The sequence below is a fragment of the Chelonus insularis genome, unplaced genomic scaffold (assembly GCF_013357705.1).
Source record: "Chelonus insularis isolate UGA/USDA-ARS -01 unplaced genomic scaffold, ASM1335770v1 contig_383_pilon, whole genome shotgun sequence".
Lineage (NCBI taxonomy): Eukaryota > Metazoa > Arthropoda > Insecta > Hymenoptera > Braconidae > Chelonus > Chelonus insularis.
The window spans coordinates 129,824-145,633 of record NW_023276540.1 but is presented as its reverse complement, the minus strand read 5'-3'; the positions used below and the strand labels follow the sequence as shown (position 1 = coordinate 145,633).

General features: G+C 28.7%; 3 protein-coding genes across 5 annotated transcripts in view; 2 read left to right on the top strand and 1 right to left on the bottom strand.

Annotated features, from left to right (window-relative positions):
* Positions 1 to 56: 56 nt before the first annotated feature.
* Strump (WASH complex subunit strump) lies at positions 57 to 5,808 on the bottom strand. 3 transcript variants are annotated; one of them, XR_004690385.1, is made up of 12 exons: positions 5,561 to 5,808; positions 5,380 to 5,482; positions 5,115 to 5,306; positions 4,821 to 5,035; positions 4,381 to 4,747; positions 2,591 to 4,295; positions 2,329 to 2,512; positions 2,033 to 2,253; positions 1,624 to 1,777; positions 1,034 to 1,558; positions 520 to 776; positions 57 to 441 (listed from the first exon to the last, which is right to left on the bottom strand). XR_004690385.1 is itself a non-coding variant. In XM_035084136.1 (10 exons), the coding sequence occupies exons 1-10, from the start codon at positions 5,680 to 5,682 to the stop codon at positions 1,411 to 1,413; spliced, it is 3,411 nt and encodes a 1,136-aa protein (XP_034940027.1). In that variant the 5' UTR covers positions 5,683 to 5,808; the 3' UTR covers positions 894 to 1,410. The 3 variants fall into 3 exon arrangements, 1 of the variants encoding a protein (XP_034940027.1); XR_004690384.1 differs by having other exon boundaries at positions 1,253 to 1,558; XM_035084136.1 differs by lacking the exons at positions 57 to 441; positions 520 to 776 and having other exon boundaries at positions 894 to 1,558.
* A 122-nt stretch (positions 5,809 to 5,930) lies between these two features.
* Positions 5,931 to 10,731, top strand: ttv (exostosin glycosyltransferase 1 ttv). Its single transcript, XM_035084138.1, has 8 exons — positions 5,931 to 6,574; positions 7,219 to 8,334; positions 8,412 to 8,613; positions 8,704 to 8,823; positions 8,905 to 9,135; positions 9,258 to 9,524; positions 9,592 to 9,842; positions 10,302 to 10,731. Exons 2-8 carry the CDS (start codon positions 7,451 to 7,453, stop codon positions 10,480 to 10,482), a joined length of 2,136 nt encoding a protein of 711 aa, XP_034940029.1. The 5' UTR covers positions 5,931 to 6,574; positions 7,219 to 7,450; the 3' UTR covers positions 10,483 to 10,731.
* Positions 10,732 to 13,966: 3,235 nt separating this feature from the next.
* The window catches only part of Cda5 (Chitin deacetylase-like 5), a 29,120-nt gene continuing 27,276 nt past the window's right edge, over positions 13,967 to 15,810 (top strand). The window contains exon 1 of the mRNA XM_035084107.1: positions 13,967 to 14,519. Coding sequence (XP_034939998.1) covers positions 14,468 to 14,519 — 52 coding nt within the window. The 5' untranslated portion in view covers positions 13,967 to 14,467. The remainder of the gene's footprint in view (positions 14,520 to 15,810) is intronic.

The following is a 15,810-nucleotide window of genomic DNA, read 5'->3' as shown; positions in this document are numbered from 1 at the left end:
ACAAAAAAAATGGTTGTTAATACTTAATAGAGAAAAATTAGATAAATAAAAATTAAAAATATTGTTTGTTATTGGGTTACAAATTTTCAAAGTAAAGTTTTACTGTAAGGATCTTTAGCATAGCTAAAAATTAATACAAATTAATTTTATTCAATATTAAATTGTAAGAAATTGGTGGGTGATACGACTTGTTAATTATTTTTTTCATAATCAGCACACCAAATTAAACAAAAATTAGCTAAAGTAATTGAAACAAAAATTTTCATCGTTGGCCAGTGTTATTATAATCAACTATAACAAAAAATTGACAACAAAATAATCATTTATATCGAATTTAATACTTTTAATGGTACCAGTGTATACTTGGTACTGATTTTTGATTTTTTTTCTTGTAATTTGATGGATCTTCTTGAATATCGTGGATACCAATACGCCGGAATCCTAATAAATAATAATTTTAGTAATTAACAATTGAATTAATTTGTTATAAATTCATTGATAGAAAATAATATGACTTACCTTTGATAAATAGCTTGTACAGGTGGTAAAATAATTAAATATTTCGGTTTCTCATTCATCACTAATGGAGTATTACTCGATCGTTTTCCGAATCCAACAGCCGTTGCAAGTGTTTCAGGACGAAAATTACTGGACTCTCGTATTTTAGGACGTTGTTTCATAAAATTCAAAGAATCACGACTTGATTTTGAGTCTTGTGCTACCGTGAGTTGTCCAACGAGTATTACAACAATTGCCACCATAAGATTCATTATTTTCTATAAATATTTTTATTGTAATTATTTTTAACATATGTCTTTGGAACAAGCAAATATTTTTATTATATAAAAAAAAAATTAATCTATTAATTTAAAATAAAAATTGAAATAAATGACTGATATATAATAAAATAATAAAGTCCAAATTGAATTATTTTATAAAGTTAAAACAGAAATAATAGTCACACCCTAATTTGATCGCGTAAAGCTGAAAAAATTAATAAAACAGAATATTATTCAATTGAAATACAAAAAACCTTTTTTCGAGGCTTCATTTGTGACGTTGAAATAAACAGTATAATTCACTAAAATTACCAATAAATAAATAGAAATTCCAGTAATAGCTAACAAATTTTTATAATACGACTAAATATTCAATTCGATTGAGGGTCCTTTTTGTACAATGAAGACAGTGACTAGCGTTACCGCAATTGCCGCCGAAAGGCGCCGAATTGCCGCCTACCGCAAATACTTACTGTAATGGTAATCAACAGCCGCCAATGCGTAACAATTCGCCTACGTTTTTTTTTTTTTACATTTTATTCTATTTCCTAATTGATTCATTTATTCAAATAATGAAATTTTCCGATATGTTTATTTCGTTACATTTATTGGATCAATTTCATATTAAAAGTTACTTGTTTTTTGTATACTGATCTAAAATAATTATTGGAATTTTATCAAGTATGGTTGATTTAGGTATGTTTGCAATTTTGCAGACTAGATGAAGATAATGTAAGACAGTTAATCCTTCAGATTCCCATTCACTGCCAAGTTTGCCACTGAAAAAATAAATTTATTTATATTCTTGATTAATAACATGAAAACAATTAATTGTTTAACTTACTTATCAACAGCGACGAATAGTAATACATATTTACAAAGATATGAAAGATAATCATCAAAAATATCTGATGAAAATTGTTTCGATAACGTTTGAATACCAATTGAAAATACCACTGCATCGATTGGATCTTGAATTTTTTTACTCAACAAGCTTGCTGGAAAAAAATAGATTTTTCTAAATAAACTAGAGATTTTATTCAAATTACTTAAAGATAAGATGAAATTGAAGTTAAGTAATTTTATGCAAATTTATTACAAAGAAATTTGTTTTTTTTTTTAAATTAAATTTAATTGATTAAAATTTTTTTCCTAACATGACGATGTTTTTATTATTAATGAATAAAAGTGATAAAAATTTTTATTATAAAGAATAAATTTAATAAACATTTTGGATATATATAAATATGTACCTGTGTTCTTACAAAATTGTAGTTTATGAAGATAAAAAATCGTGAATAAAAAAAGCGTAAAATCTAAATGACTGATATCAGATAATTTAATATATTTTTTATTCAGTGGATCACTGATTCCAGTCCAATCTAGCCTAACACTGAGTTTATTAATTAAATCCATTTCTTCCTGACCACTATAACTGTTATCAGATTTTCCTCCAAGTTCTGTGAGTATTGCTCTAATTTTTAACAAATTCATATCCATTAATGTTAAATTATATTTTGATAATTATAAAATAAAATTTATTACATACGTATTTAGAGTTCGAAGTGCACTTTCCATATGCTTGGCTTCGAATTTACAAGCAATATTAAGTTCATAACAAATTTTATTTCTTAGTAACTGATAATGGCCAATTTTTAACAAAGAATCCAGCATAGATGGCCACATTTTATTAGAATGATTAGATAAAATGGAGTAAAGCTTGCCAGGATTACCTAAATTAAATAAAAATTAAATATAATCATATGATGATGTAATTAGTTAAATAGAAGAGTATTTTTATTAAGACATACTGGTATGAAGTTCATGGGTTTTCATTATTGTCAAACATTCTCCAACCACTAGTGACCAATTTTTATCAAGACCTTCTAAAAATCTGTGTAAATTCTTCAACTCTAAAATAATATAATGAGAAAGTAATTTATCAATTCCATACAATCCCGGTGTTCCCATAGCCACTAGAATTGTCGAGAAAATTTTATGATTCAAAACTTCATTTTGTGTTTTAAGATCATACCATGCAAGTGAGTGTTTAATATAAACCGTATTTCTAGGATCTGTAACACGAATTAATTCCTTCGTTAATCTTCCAATGAAAGTAGTTCCATTTAATTCACAATTCGATTCATCATGTAATTTGCTATATTTCTCAGGCGCTGAATTTTTACACTCATCTTCAAGAGCTAGATTAATAATATAAATTATTTCTTCATGCCAAATTTTTAAACTATTTATATTAATATAATCTTGTATATACTGAAAAGCTTTCCGATATCCATCAATGACAACTGCCAAGTCATTTAATTTATCAACTAAAGAAACTTTTGATTTATTATCAAAGGTCAGACCATTTTGCAGAGCGAGAGTAACTTTTTTAACAAGCTCTTGGCGTATTCCATCTTCTAGTAATCGATTAGAATCAACTCGCAGTACTCCTAGTGATACACTTTTCAAAGACAGAACACCTTTTGTAAATACTGATACAGCATATGTTAATTTAGCCATTTGTAAACGTTCATTCAGTTGAGCATAATCTTTAAGCATATCTTTATTCAACTTGGTTGGAATTTCTTTGAAAATATTCGTTTCCAAGTGAACAATTTGTGCTAAAAGTCCAAACACAGTTTCTGGAATTATTTGCAAAACTCTTCGAGCATAACTTTCAAGCTGTCTGCTGTAGTATTGTGAAACAGAAGACAAATCGGCACTTTTAGCTTGATTGATTCTTAATAATGGCATTTCCAATGCAGAAGCCATTTTTGAAAACAATGCTTTCAATTTAACAACAGTTGGAGGATTTTTTTTAATACTAGTTTGCATGACATCGATAAAAGTTTCCATGATGTTCCAAGCATAACAAATATCTGTTGAAATATTTAAAGCTATCATAGTACTTTCTGAAATGCTTCCGATACGTAGCATGATGTATAAAATCTCTCTAGTGTCTATTAAATATTTAGAAACTTGTAAATTATTTTCTAATTGATGAAATTCCTGAACTTCCTCTAATGCCTGTAGCAATTGAGCTATTTTCTTCCCATCCTCTTGTTGAAGTGAATTAATATGCGTACTTATTTCTTTGAACCAAATCTTTAAACGTTCATTAGTGTCAGCACTGTCAAAATTTTTATTATTTTGACTAAATATTTCAATTAAATTGTCAATAAGTTGTATACATTTATTTTTATACTCAGACCATTTGGATTCTTTATCCTTCAACATTTGTTTATACATTTGTTTAACATCGTGTTCAATTTGTGCAGTGCTGAGTAATAATTTCAAACAATTATCAATAGTGTATTTGCTTTCATTTATAACTTGTTGGCGTAAAGATCGAACTCGTTTAGATTCTTCATGTAATATTGTTGGTACTGTTGTATGTAGTAATATCCAGTGTAGTGATACATTACATTCACGTATTAATTTAACAATAGATTCAATTTCATTTTCATCTAGAGTTACAGCTAGTTGTAATTTTTCAGTTTCTGTTATTAATTTCTACAAGAATGTAATAATGAAATTTAATGTCATAAAATATATATATGTCATTACAGATAATTATTTTTATTATTATTATTATTACCTGAACTTTGATACCATACATTTGTGCAATTTTTTTTACATTAGCTGCTTCTAGAGTATTATTAAGTGCAATTCGAGCTGCTTTATAAGGAGACCACCAGTCACATAAATTCAATACAATTCCCATGTAAATGCTAATTACCCAATTGTCAGGAAAAAAACGGTCTACGATTTCACGCATTATGGCCGATCCTGTTTGTAGAATTGACGATTGAAATGAGAGAATGATAACTAGCATAGCAGCTTGATTAGCTGAAGCTAAACTGCGATATTCTGGGTTTGGGAATGTTAAAGACTGGCTATAAAGCTCATCTAGTCTCAGCCGGCCGATTAAAAGATCAATAAACGTAGATTTAATCGGAACTCTCCTAAATTATGAGTAGGTATATGATTATCATAATGCTTCTCATATTTAAAAAAATTAGTAGATTAAAATCTAACCTAAAATAATCTTCTGGATAATTTAATGGTCGTTTTAACGATGATTTAGAGAAACCTGTTGATCTTAATAACATACAAACATCATCTACCCTCGTTGAAGATGATCGTTGAGCATTATATCTATAATAGGAAACTAACATTCTTTCTCTTATCTGACCTTCAAATTGATGATCTACTAACAGTAGCATAACACCGTACAGATACACTGCTTCACACTAAAGATATTTAAATTACTTTCTATTTGTAAAATAAAATAGTCATCACCACCTTTATTGTTGTTGATTAATTGCATACCATTAACTGTTTTCCTTCCTCATTCAGCATGACACTCTCTACTGATTGCTGAATATAATTCCCATCTTCTAATTCGTCAATATAAGTATTCAAATCTGTGATAAATTTATGAATACTTTCAAATGCTAAATAAAATCTAGATAAAACATCTGCATAGCTTTCCCTTAAATTTTCATCCAACTCTTGGAGAATCTAGAATACATTTCAAATAAAGGAGGACTCATTTTTGACATTGGACTTGATTGAAAAGAATAACAGTACTTACTGGATCATTTTCAATTTTTTGTTCATGAATATTAGCAGCTTTAAAGTATGCAAAGTCCATAATGATTGATCCATATTTTTGCAAATTACGTTTTGAATCTAACCTAGAAAAATGGTCATATATTATTAATTAATATATTCCTTTATTCAAGATTATTATTTTCGGTTTCAAATTTATTTACTTAAAAACTGGCGGTACATGTTCCTTCAGACGCATTAATTCAGCAATAATTGCATTTCCTCGAGAAACAAGACGCAAAAGGTTTTGTCCACAAATATTATTATTTGCCAGAAAATCACTCATTTTTATGATATATTAATTAAAAAATATACGTTTATAAATAATGTGTTAAAAAACTCTACTCATATTATAAACATATTTACTTTTGTTTGCCAAAATGATGCGAATCAGAGAATAGAAAAACAGCATTGGAAGATGCTGAGTCGATAAAGTCGGCTCTGTCGGTAACTTCAAAAGTTTTATTTGTCGGCTAATAGTTGGCACCTTTTCCCCGACAGCCTTTTCAAAGTTATCTCTGGTTCATTCGTGAACTAGACAACATATAGCATACATATATTGCTCTTTTGTATACTTAAATGTCAAGGCAGTTCATCAAAAGGTTTTAAATTTATTACTTGTTCATCAACATGTGACGATATTTATCTAATTTTTCGTTGTTAAATAATAATTTGTTATCGAAATGAAAATAGAATGTGAAAAAATGTTTTTACGTGAATATAAACTACTGTGGAGACGATCCAAGTCCGCAAGGACTAACCTAAAAGAGTCATGTTGTTTGAGTTTATTCAAAATTAAAATATTGAAAAAAAATTAAAACTTTAGTATGTAATGATAATAAATGTGATGTTTTTTAATATTTTTGATTAGTGAAGACAGCCTTATTCAATACTATATACTTTATAATTGTAAAAAAAAATTAAATATAACATGCTAATGTTAAGTCACTAGATCCAGGCTTATATTATTGGTGAATTATATTAAAAATAATGACGACATTCAAATCGTGATCGCAATTGGCTATGAAGCAATATTTAAAGAGATACAAGAGTTTAAAATACGTAATTGCAGTAAGTGCATATACGTATAGAAAAAGAATATTACAAGAGGTATTTTGGAGCATCAAAAAGTCAAATACTTTGGAAACTACTGAATATTCTGCTCCGATTTATCAAAGGTAATTTTGATTAAATTTCTTTCTTTGTAAATTTTCATAAAGCACCAAAAATAAAAATAATGCATTAAATTAAAAGAAGTCAGTCTATTAAACAATAATAAACATTAAAGTAACGACGAGAAGAAATATTAAATTTCACTGCTTTACATAAATTACAATAAATATAATACTTGGCATTTTTTACTTCCAACTCAAATAATATCCGTTATATTTTTTATGTATCATACATTTAATGTAATTTTTATATTGGAAGATAAAAAATTTAACCAGTTGATATAAATTATCAAACTGATATTTCTTATCACATTTTCAAATAATTCTTTCTTATTTAATAGTAATTAATACATGAAATATCATTTATTGCTGTAATTTTTGGATACATAACATAAAATTAATCCAAATTACTGGTCATAAAATAATAATCATGTTATAACAACTCTATTAATCAATTATGATTACGCATATCATTAACTTCACGTTTTTTCTTGTTAATATTTATGAAGATCTAAAAAAGTCCCTGGTAGAAGATATAATAGAACATAAATATGTTCTTTGATTTATTCAATTACTCTGCTAGTGACTAGGCATTGAGAACAATCAAAGCTTTGTTATAAATGATCTACTTGAATTTTTTTCTGTTTTAGCAATATCCTGCAATGGAGTCAATTCTTCTCTAGAATAATCCAATTGTCATATATTATATCTACACATAGAAATATATATACAGAGAATAATGTTGGCAATTATTTTGTATAAGAGTTGCAATGCATTTTGAATGTAGCAAAGTGACTTTTATAATCAAGAGACGATATTTTAAATTAAATGTAATCGTGTATGTGTAAATTAGAAGAATCAATTACTTAAAAAAACTACAAAATGCAGGCCAAAAAACGTTATCTATTATTATTTGTCACATGTGCGTTTCTTGGGTACTGCTATTTTGGTGGTTATAGATTAAAAAGTAGAAATATTGATGAAATAATACATTACTCTTGGGAAAAATTGCCATCCTATTTGACTATAAATGAAGAATTTTATGATAAAGATTTAAGATTATCTAACGGTAAATCTTTAATAATAAATCCACATAAACAATGTCGGATGGATACTTGTTTTGATTACACAAAGTGTAGAAAAGGATTTACTGTTTATGTATATCCAGTTGAGGATGCTATAAGTCCATTATACCAAAAAATATTAAATGTTATCACTGAATCTCGTTATTACACGTCAGATCCATCACGTGCATGTTTATTTGTATTGGCATTGGACACCTTAGATCGAGATCCATTATCAACAGAATTTATTCATAATCTACCTTCAAAATTACTACGCTTACCTTATTGGAATGAAGGTAGAAATCATCTCATTTTCAATCTATACTCTGGAACTTGGCCCGATTATGTTGAAGATGCGTTAGCTTTTAATATTGGTTATGCAATGTTAGCTAAAGCAAGTATGTCTATAAGTATTCTTCGGTCAAATTTTGATGTTTCTATTCCTCTTTTTGGAAAACAACATCCTGAACGAGGTGGAGAACCTGGTCAAGCACCTGAGAATAATTTTCCTAGCAATAAAAAATATTTAGCAGCATTTAAAGGGAAACGATATGTACATGGAATTGGTTCAGAAACAAGAAATGCTCTTTATCATCTTCATAATGGTAAAGATCTTGTTTTTGTCACCACTTGTCGACATGGCAAAGCCTGGAGAGAGCTTCAAGATGAACATTGTCAACAAGATAATCAAGAATATGACACGTAAATTTTGACTATTTTTTATATCACCCAAATGTTATTTATAATATATTTTAATTGTGATTGTTTTTTCCTTTTAGGTATGATTACGAAGTGTTGTTGTTGAATTCAACCTTTTGTTTAGTTCCGAGAGGACGTAGGCTTGGTAGTTTTCGATTTTTAGAAGCTCTCAAAGCCGGATGTATTCCTGTTATATTAAGTAATGGATGGGCACTACCATTTCATGATCGTATTGACTGGAATCAAGCAGTTATATTTACAGACGAAAGATTGTTGTTTCAGGTTGGTATTTTTCCATTCAAAATTCCACTTTCTATTTCATATGTTTCATTTATTTCTCAATATAATTAACACAAATAAATATATTTATAGATTCCTGATATTCTGCGTTCCATTCCAAATACACAAATTTTGAAATTGAGACAACAAACCCAATTTTTATGGGAAAGATATTTTTCTTCTATTGAAAAGATTATTTTTACGGTCTTTGAGGTAAGTTGATAAACATAAAATACAAAAGTTATTTATAAAAAAAAAAAATTTTTGATTAATAAAATTTAAATTTAATTTTAGAGTATTCGCGAACGCTTACCGTGGGAAGGTGCACGTGAAAAACTTTTATGGAATACATATCCTGGTGCATTGGCAATTCTACCACAGTTTGCAGATAGTCAGCAAGAGCTTCCGTTTTCAAATAATGAACCAGGCAATGCATTTACTGCCATTATTTACTCACAGTTAGGGTCCACTGCTGTTCTTTATCGTCTACTTCGAAGCGTTGCCAAGAGTAAATATTTAGATAAGGTAAGTTTCCGGGAATTATTTTTTATGATTTTTTATTATACATTTAACCTTCAGTAATCTTAGTAATATTGATAAAAAATTTTGTCTATTAGTTATTCATTTTATTGTTATATTTATTTTAGATAATTTTACTGTGGAATTCTGATATTCCTATACCAAGACGACCACGTTGGCAAGGCATCAAAGTAACGATTAATGTGATAGTTGCTAGTAGTATATCCCAACGTTTCTATCCTTATTCTCAAATACAAACCAGTGCCATATTATCATTGGATGAAGATGTTACTCTCAATACTGATGAAATTGATTTTGCCTTTGTCGTATGGCAATCATTTCCCGATCGAATTGTTGGATATCCAGCTAGATCTCATTACTGGGATGATTCCAAGGTGAATAGAATAATAATAATTTTATAACTTTAATCCCGACAGTTATATCATAAAAATATCATTCCAGCGATCTTGGGGTTACACTAGTAAATGGACAAATGACTACAGTATTGTTTTAACTGGAGCAGCTTTTTATCATCGTTACTATAATAGTTTATATACTGAATCGTTAAGTTCGACGTTACATAAAACTGTTGAACAGTCCCAAAATTGTGAAGATATACTCATGAATTTTTTGGTGAGCCACGTTACTCGACGACCACCGATTAAAATTACTCAACGTAAACTTTATAAGGATACTACGGCAGCTGGAATTAGGTATGATATTTATAAATAGGGTAAAGTCGCTTTAGTCGTACCACAACCTATGTCGTACTCCAGTAATATCTGATCTTATATTTATAACAAAGTGTCATCGAGTAGTCTTAAATTCAACTATTTAGTCGTGCGAGTAAGAAACAATGAAATGAGTAGCTCGCCGACATTATTCTATATATTTATTATGTCGTTTTGGCGTCTTTATTCTAAATACGACTCATAGTCCAGTAGCCGTAATTTTAAGACCTATCTAACTAGGAAGCAATTATTCTTTAGGTAGTTTTCTTTAGCTACTGGACTATTAGACAATATGGGGTACGATTTAAGCAACTTTACCCTTTATATTCTACTGATTAACCAACATTTCGTAGTTATGTTGATGTGAAGAATTAATTTTAAAATTTTGAAGAGTTATTTAATAATAAAATATTATTAACTATTTAATTTTCATTGTGATAGATCCTCATGGAATGATCCAGATCATTTCACACAACGGCAAACTTGCATGAATACTTTTGTGGCTGTGTTTGGTTACATGCCTTTGTTGCGGTCCAACATGAGACTAGATCCTGTATTATTCAAAGACCCAGTCAGCAATTTACGAAAAAAATATCGGCAAATTGAATTAGTTAGTAATTAAATATAACAATATAGTCAGTACCAGATTGTATATCTATAAAATTGTTCATCAATTCATCATTGAAATCAATGACACTGATACGAATTGAATAAGAAAATTATGCAATTTTTAATACAAAAAAAAATATTCTTTTTAATACTTTTATTATAAAATGAATAAAATTAATCTCTTAGTTGAATCATTCCGCGCATTCATTGTCAATATTTATCACTATCATTATTAAGATAACAATAATAACAAATTAAGTCTCACGCGATATTTTTTGAGACTTAATTTACGTTGTAACATTAAATTTTGTAAATATCAAAATTGTCTTGATAGCTATTACTAATAAAAGTCAAAAACTATTTAATAGATACAAAGATTGAAGTTAAAAATTTCATTAAAATTAATCTGTTAATTCATTCAAAAAATCCCAAATTCAAAGTCTGCTATGTAATGTATTTCCCGTGACATTTTTACTTTCTAATTGTTTTTGGTATGTTCCCATATTCTCTCTACTTATCCATACATCAAACTTTTAACCAACATTTACGGCCTTAAACCAGATCACAATCCATGCATATCTGATTTTTATCTTCTATCTCCAAGGCCTTTTTTATTTTCACCGAATAATATCAACATTCCAATAATTATGAAATAATTTCCTTCATAATAGTATAATGTTAAAGTGAATTTTTTGTGACTTTATCATTAATCTTAAATTTCTCCTTGACGTTTTTAATTAATCTAATTTTTCGGTTTGGTATTGTAACAGATTTGAAGGTCAGTAAATAATTAATCATATTAGCAATTCATAAATATTATTTAAGTGCAACTGACGTGTGAAAAAACAGAATCACAATGCTATGAAAAATCGTGTAATGAGTGTATAGTGAATGGGTAAACTGTTGAGTCCGTTTCGTCTCACGCTGGGGCGGACGGTATCTTGCAAGAGGACAAGAGTTCCTTGCGAAAGTGTTTTATATCTATGTGCTTATCCAAGCACTACTCCCATGAGACCTAGAGTTGATACATGCGTTGTTAGGTAAGTTACTCAGGGTTACTGTAATTTTGGTATATCACCGAAAGTGAACATACAATACTTACGTTTTAGTACTGAAGGTGATTTTTTATGAATTACATAATATTAAAACTAATACATTATTTGTTTCGAATGACATATCGTATCAATTTCATAGGAATGATATTCTTTCAAATGGTCTTTCTGATGATTTTTACCCAAGATTATTTATGTATTCAATTAATAACCAATCATTGATAGCATTGATAATGTGATGAATAAAATTAAACGACGTGGTAATTTATTCTTTCAATTAATTCGTTTATTAGCACTGTCCAGAATCCACTCACTGCTACAATGTGTAGTAAATTTGTCCGATCAAGGTAAAAAGAAAGGTTAATATCTTAAGCAATATGTGCGCAGAACCATTATGTCGTAGAAAGACATATGATCTGTAAGTCCATGAGAGAATAAAATGAAACCAAGCATGCAAACCAAATGGTAATTGAGCATATAAAGTAATTCGTTTATCGACCATTACATTGAACAAATGAAAAATAGATGTCTTTTAATAACTAATAAAATAATGGTGTAAAATTAATTCGATTTGAAAATTGTGATGTAAAATACAAATAAGTACAATCAAAAGTAGCAGATTTGATTGGTCATATTTTTTCTTTGTAGATGAACAAAAATTAACCTTACAATGCGTAATTGGTTTTTAGTCTGAAAAAATATATCTGATTTTATTTAAGGTCTAGACACCTGGAAAAATGATTTAAAAAATCATAATCCAGTAAATGAAGACATTTTATTTTTTTTTTAGCTGTTTTTATTAGAGTTGGTTGTACCATACATGTCACTGGATCCAATGTAGGGTTAAGACTAGGCTTCACTTAAATTTTTTGCCCTAATAGAGGTAGTAAAAAGCATCTGAAAAATAAAAAGAAAAATACGACTTAATTATTGCGTTTTATTATTTAAACTGGTTTTATTTATAATATAGACCGTGGCAAGGACACCAGCCAACAATTCTTTCCGGGAAAAATGGAGTAAAAAATAAACAATCAATTATTTTTCTATAGACGACCATGAAAAATCTCGTGATAATTCGATGACGATTTTCTCTTTAATTAAATTCCATCAAAATATTGAGCAATAAACAAAAATATTCAGAAGCCGTGTTCTATATGAAATAAACTTTATTCTGATATCAAAATCAGTAGATACAATTGCTAATAAGCTGATAAATAAGTCATTTCCCGACTTCTTGAGATTTTCTAGGAGGAAAACGATGTAAAGCCCAGCCTTAAACATAATTTAGAAGTGAAGTTAAGTTCTGGCAGACATTTATGCGTATCATGAACAGCACCATGAGCTCAAGAATTTTCTGCAAGTGCTTTTAATACACCGCGTGAACCGGGGCATAATAAATCACGTGGATACTAGAGAGAATTTATTGTCAATGTGCATTAATCTTTCCTTTTTGCTGTTCCTTTTTGCTTTATTGGTTATTTTTTCATTCGTTATTCATACATGCATTCTATTTGGCATAACTTATTCTATACGATAATAAATAATGCATTAATTAAAAAGAAAACTTATATTCTAATTAAAATTTTCTACAACTTTATTTAAGATAATAGATGGCGTTAAAGTAGAGCTTTTGATAGATTAATTGTTGAAATTATTTCACGATTTCTATTGTGCATTCACGGGATTATGCAAGGGGCAAACTTGCGTGTCTCATCGTCTGAATGTATTTTAAATTAATAGAATATGTTTAATTTATACATGTATTTACAATAAAGCTCATAAGAATTAATGATAAATTGACTGTACGAAGCGTAACGAAAAACTCTTCTTTTTCTCGCTTTCAGTCTCTAGAGACACCAAGTTAATTACGTCCCTATTAATAATTATTTTTTATCTAGTACTGAGAATTATTTATCACACTCTACATTGAGATATTTACCTTTTTCCAAGGTATCTCATTTATTTCTTTCAATGCATAAATTTCGAAAGCTTTACAATAGTTTAGCATATGAATATTTTTTCAGCTTTCTTGAGGTTAAATCACATAATATGTATCAAATAACTCTTAAATGGCTTGCTAGACAATTAATCACTATCTGATAAATAATTCGAATTAATTCACTGAGAAAGTAATGACTTTTAAAGCAAAAACATGTCTATTTTATGAAGATAATAATCGATATGAATGAGTAATTTATTTTAAAGTTGTTGGAATAATTGGCAAAAAAATGATGAAAATTAAGAACCAACTGTGATTTCAAGATCATTGGAGTAGAGAAAAATAAGAGGTGTTATAAATGATGTCCAGTCGTCAAAGTTGGGTGGAAGTGACCGTTGGAGAATGCTCTGGCGGTGGTGGAAGTGATGGTGGCGGTGGCACAGTACCTAGTGCGTTATCCCCGTAAACATAACACTCCCTTCTTTGTTGCTGCTTGACTTCGATAGAAAGGTGACTTACACCGAGAAGACAGAAGGTATTGAGTACGCCTTGAGATATTCAGTCACCTTTCTCTCTTCGTGACTGAAGCATATGTTTGCGATCGTCAATGGCGCTGCTGTGGCTCTAAACAGCGCACTAAAAAACAGCAGTAGCAGCAACTTTGAAAGAGTCAGACGAAAGTTATCTTGTTGACGTCTAGATTCAAAAGTTTGTTTTGATCTTACTTTGTTTCAATCACAATATACCATCTCAATTAATCACTTTATTTTTTTATTACGTGTTTATAAAGTGTTTTAGTGAATTCACTATAATTTTCACAAATTAAATTTGTTTTTCCGAGCTAATACCGAGCTTTATTTCTAATTGGATGTCATTTTTTTTTCTCGCTTTTTGCTAGTGTTTCGTTAATTGAATTGAGAACATTATTCATAGACTTTGTATTTAATTAAATAACTAGAAAAAAGGTTAATTAATCAAATCGAACAGTGAAGAAAAAAATAATCAAGATGCTACTTGTTAGTAGCCTACTGCTGATGTTGGCTGTCGTTTCCAGAGTGGGTGAGTGGTGAAAACGTTTATTATCCTTGACATAATTTCATTTCAATCGACTTTATTTTTTTTGCCATTTTTCGATATTATTGGTCAATGGTCAGTACACATGAATATATATTTTTTTAACAAAACAAACATTAGGTGTCTAGTAGATTAAATAAGGATTGTTTGGAATTATTATGATGTATGATTAAAAGCCTCAGTTTGAGTATAAAGAAAAAGGAGGTGGAGGGGTAGGAAGGTGTAGAATGCAAGTAGCGAAAATGTCACTTTATGTAATCAAAGTGTGCAATTGGATAACCGGTATCAAGTAAGAAATTTAGCTATTTAATTATTAATTATCCCACCGGGTGTGCTCCAGGGTGTCCCTAAGGGGTTCTAGTATGTATTCATTTTTTATTCTTCTTAACTTTCGTTATTTATTTTATGTTGCTATTAAAATAATTGTTTTAACTTGCATTTAACAATAAATAATAATAATAATAAAGTCCTGGGATCCTGACCAGACAAATCTTTGACAAATCGTAAGACGCATTAATAATAATAAATATTTTTCAAAATAAAAAAAAACCAACAAAATGATATATAAAAATTTGTGATTAATTGTTATGCAGACAAATTTATGTAAGTTAAAATGTTATTGTTAACATGTGAATTATAATTAATGACTCCAAATTTTTTTTTTAACGTCTTCATAAAAATAAATTAATACAATTCATAATTTTATATACATAAATATTGTCCAGTGGCATTATGTAATGTTAGTCATTACTTAGATGTTAAAATGCGTCTCACTTTAATCAAAAGGTCAATAAAGAAAATTTTACAATCCCTTAATTAAAATTCTAGAAGAATATTCGTCAGAATTGTTAGCAAATATAAAATCGCATACTGAATTTTATAACAAAAAATTTATTTGTTCACCGTTAATGAACAACTATATCAATATTTAATTGTTGGCAGTATATAAAATTACCCAAGTAAATACTCACAATTGCTTTGGTGTAGATATAAAATAATAACGTGGGATAATTCGCGTAGCATTTATATAGAGTAGTAGTATAGCAAGTGAAAATCATCTTGAAAAAGTTATTCTGTTGTCTCGTGTCTGTTTCGCTCGATTGTTTCTATTATATTATTTCGTCGAGTTGTTGAGGGCTGTTGCAACCACATCACCGTGTACGAGAGAATTCATTTTAAATACAGTCTGAAAAATAATGTGAAAATAAGAAAGACAGACACCCTTACGAAATTGTCCTAGCTCTCAGATACACATTGAATAATCTTCCTTGGGAGT

What these genes read in the sequence shown, in the direction of transcription:
- Strump (XM_035084136.1), bottom strand. Translation starts at nt 5,682, where the DNA reads ATGAGTGATTTTCTGGCAAATAATAATATTTGTGGACAAAACCTTTTG. An exon ending in GCACTTCGAACTCTAAATAC is followed by an intron (nt 2,254 to 2,328) that starts GTATGTAATAAA and finishes GTTAAAAATTAG; the next exon opens with AGCAATACTCACAGAACTTG. An exon ending in ACAATTTTGTAAGAACACAG is followed by an intron (nt 1,778 to 2,032) that starts GTACATATTTAT and finishes ATTTTTTTCCAG; the next exon opens with CAAGCTTGTTGAGTAAAAAA.
- ttv (XM_035084138.1), top strand. Translation starts at nt 7,451, where the DNA reads ATGCAGGCCAAAAAACGTTATCTATTATTATTTGTCACATGTGCGTTT. An exon ending in GATAATCAAGAATATGACAC is followed by an intron (nt 8,335 to 8,411) that starts GTAAATTTTGAC and finishes TTTTCCTTTTAG; the next exon opens with GTATGATTACGAAGTGTTGT. An exon ending in TTATTTTTACGGTCTTTGAG is followed by an intron (nt 8,824 to 8,904) that starts GTAAGTTGATAA and finishes ATTTAATTTTAG; the next exon opens with AGTATTCGCGAACGCTTACC.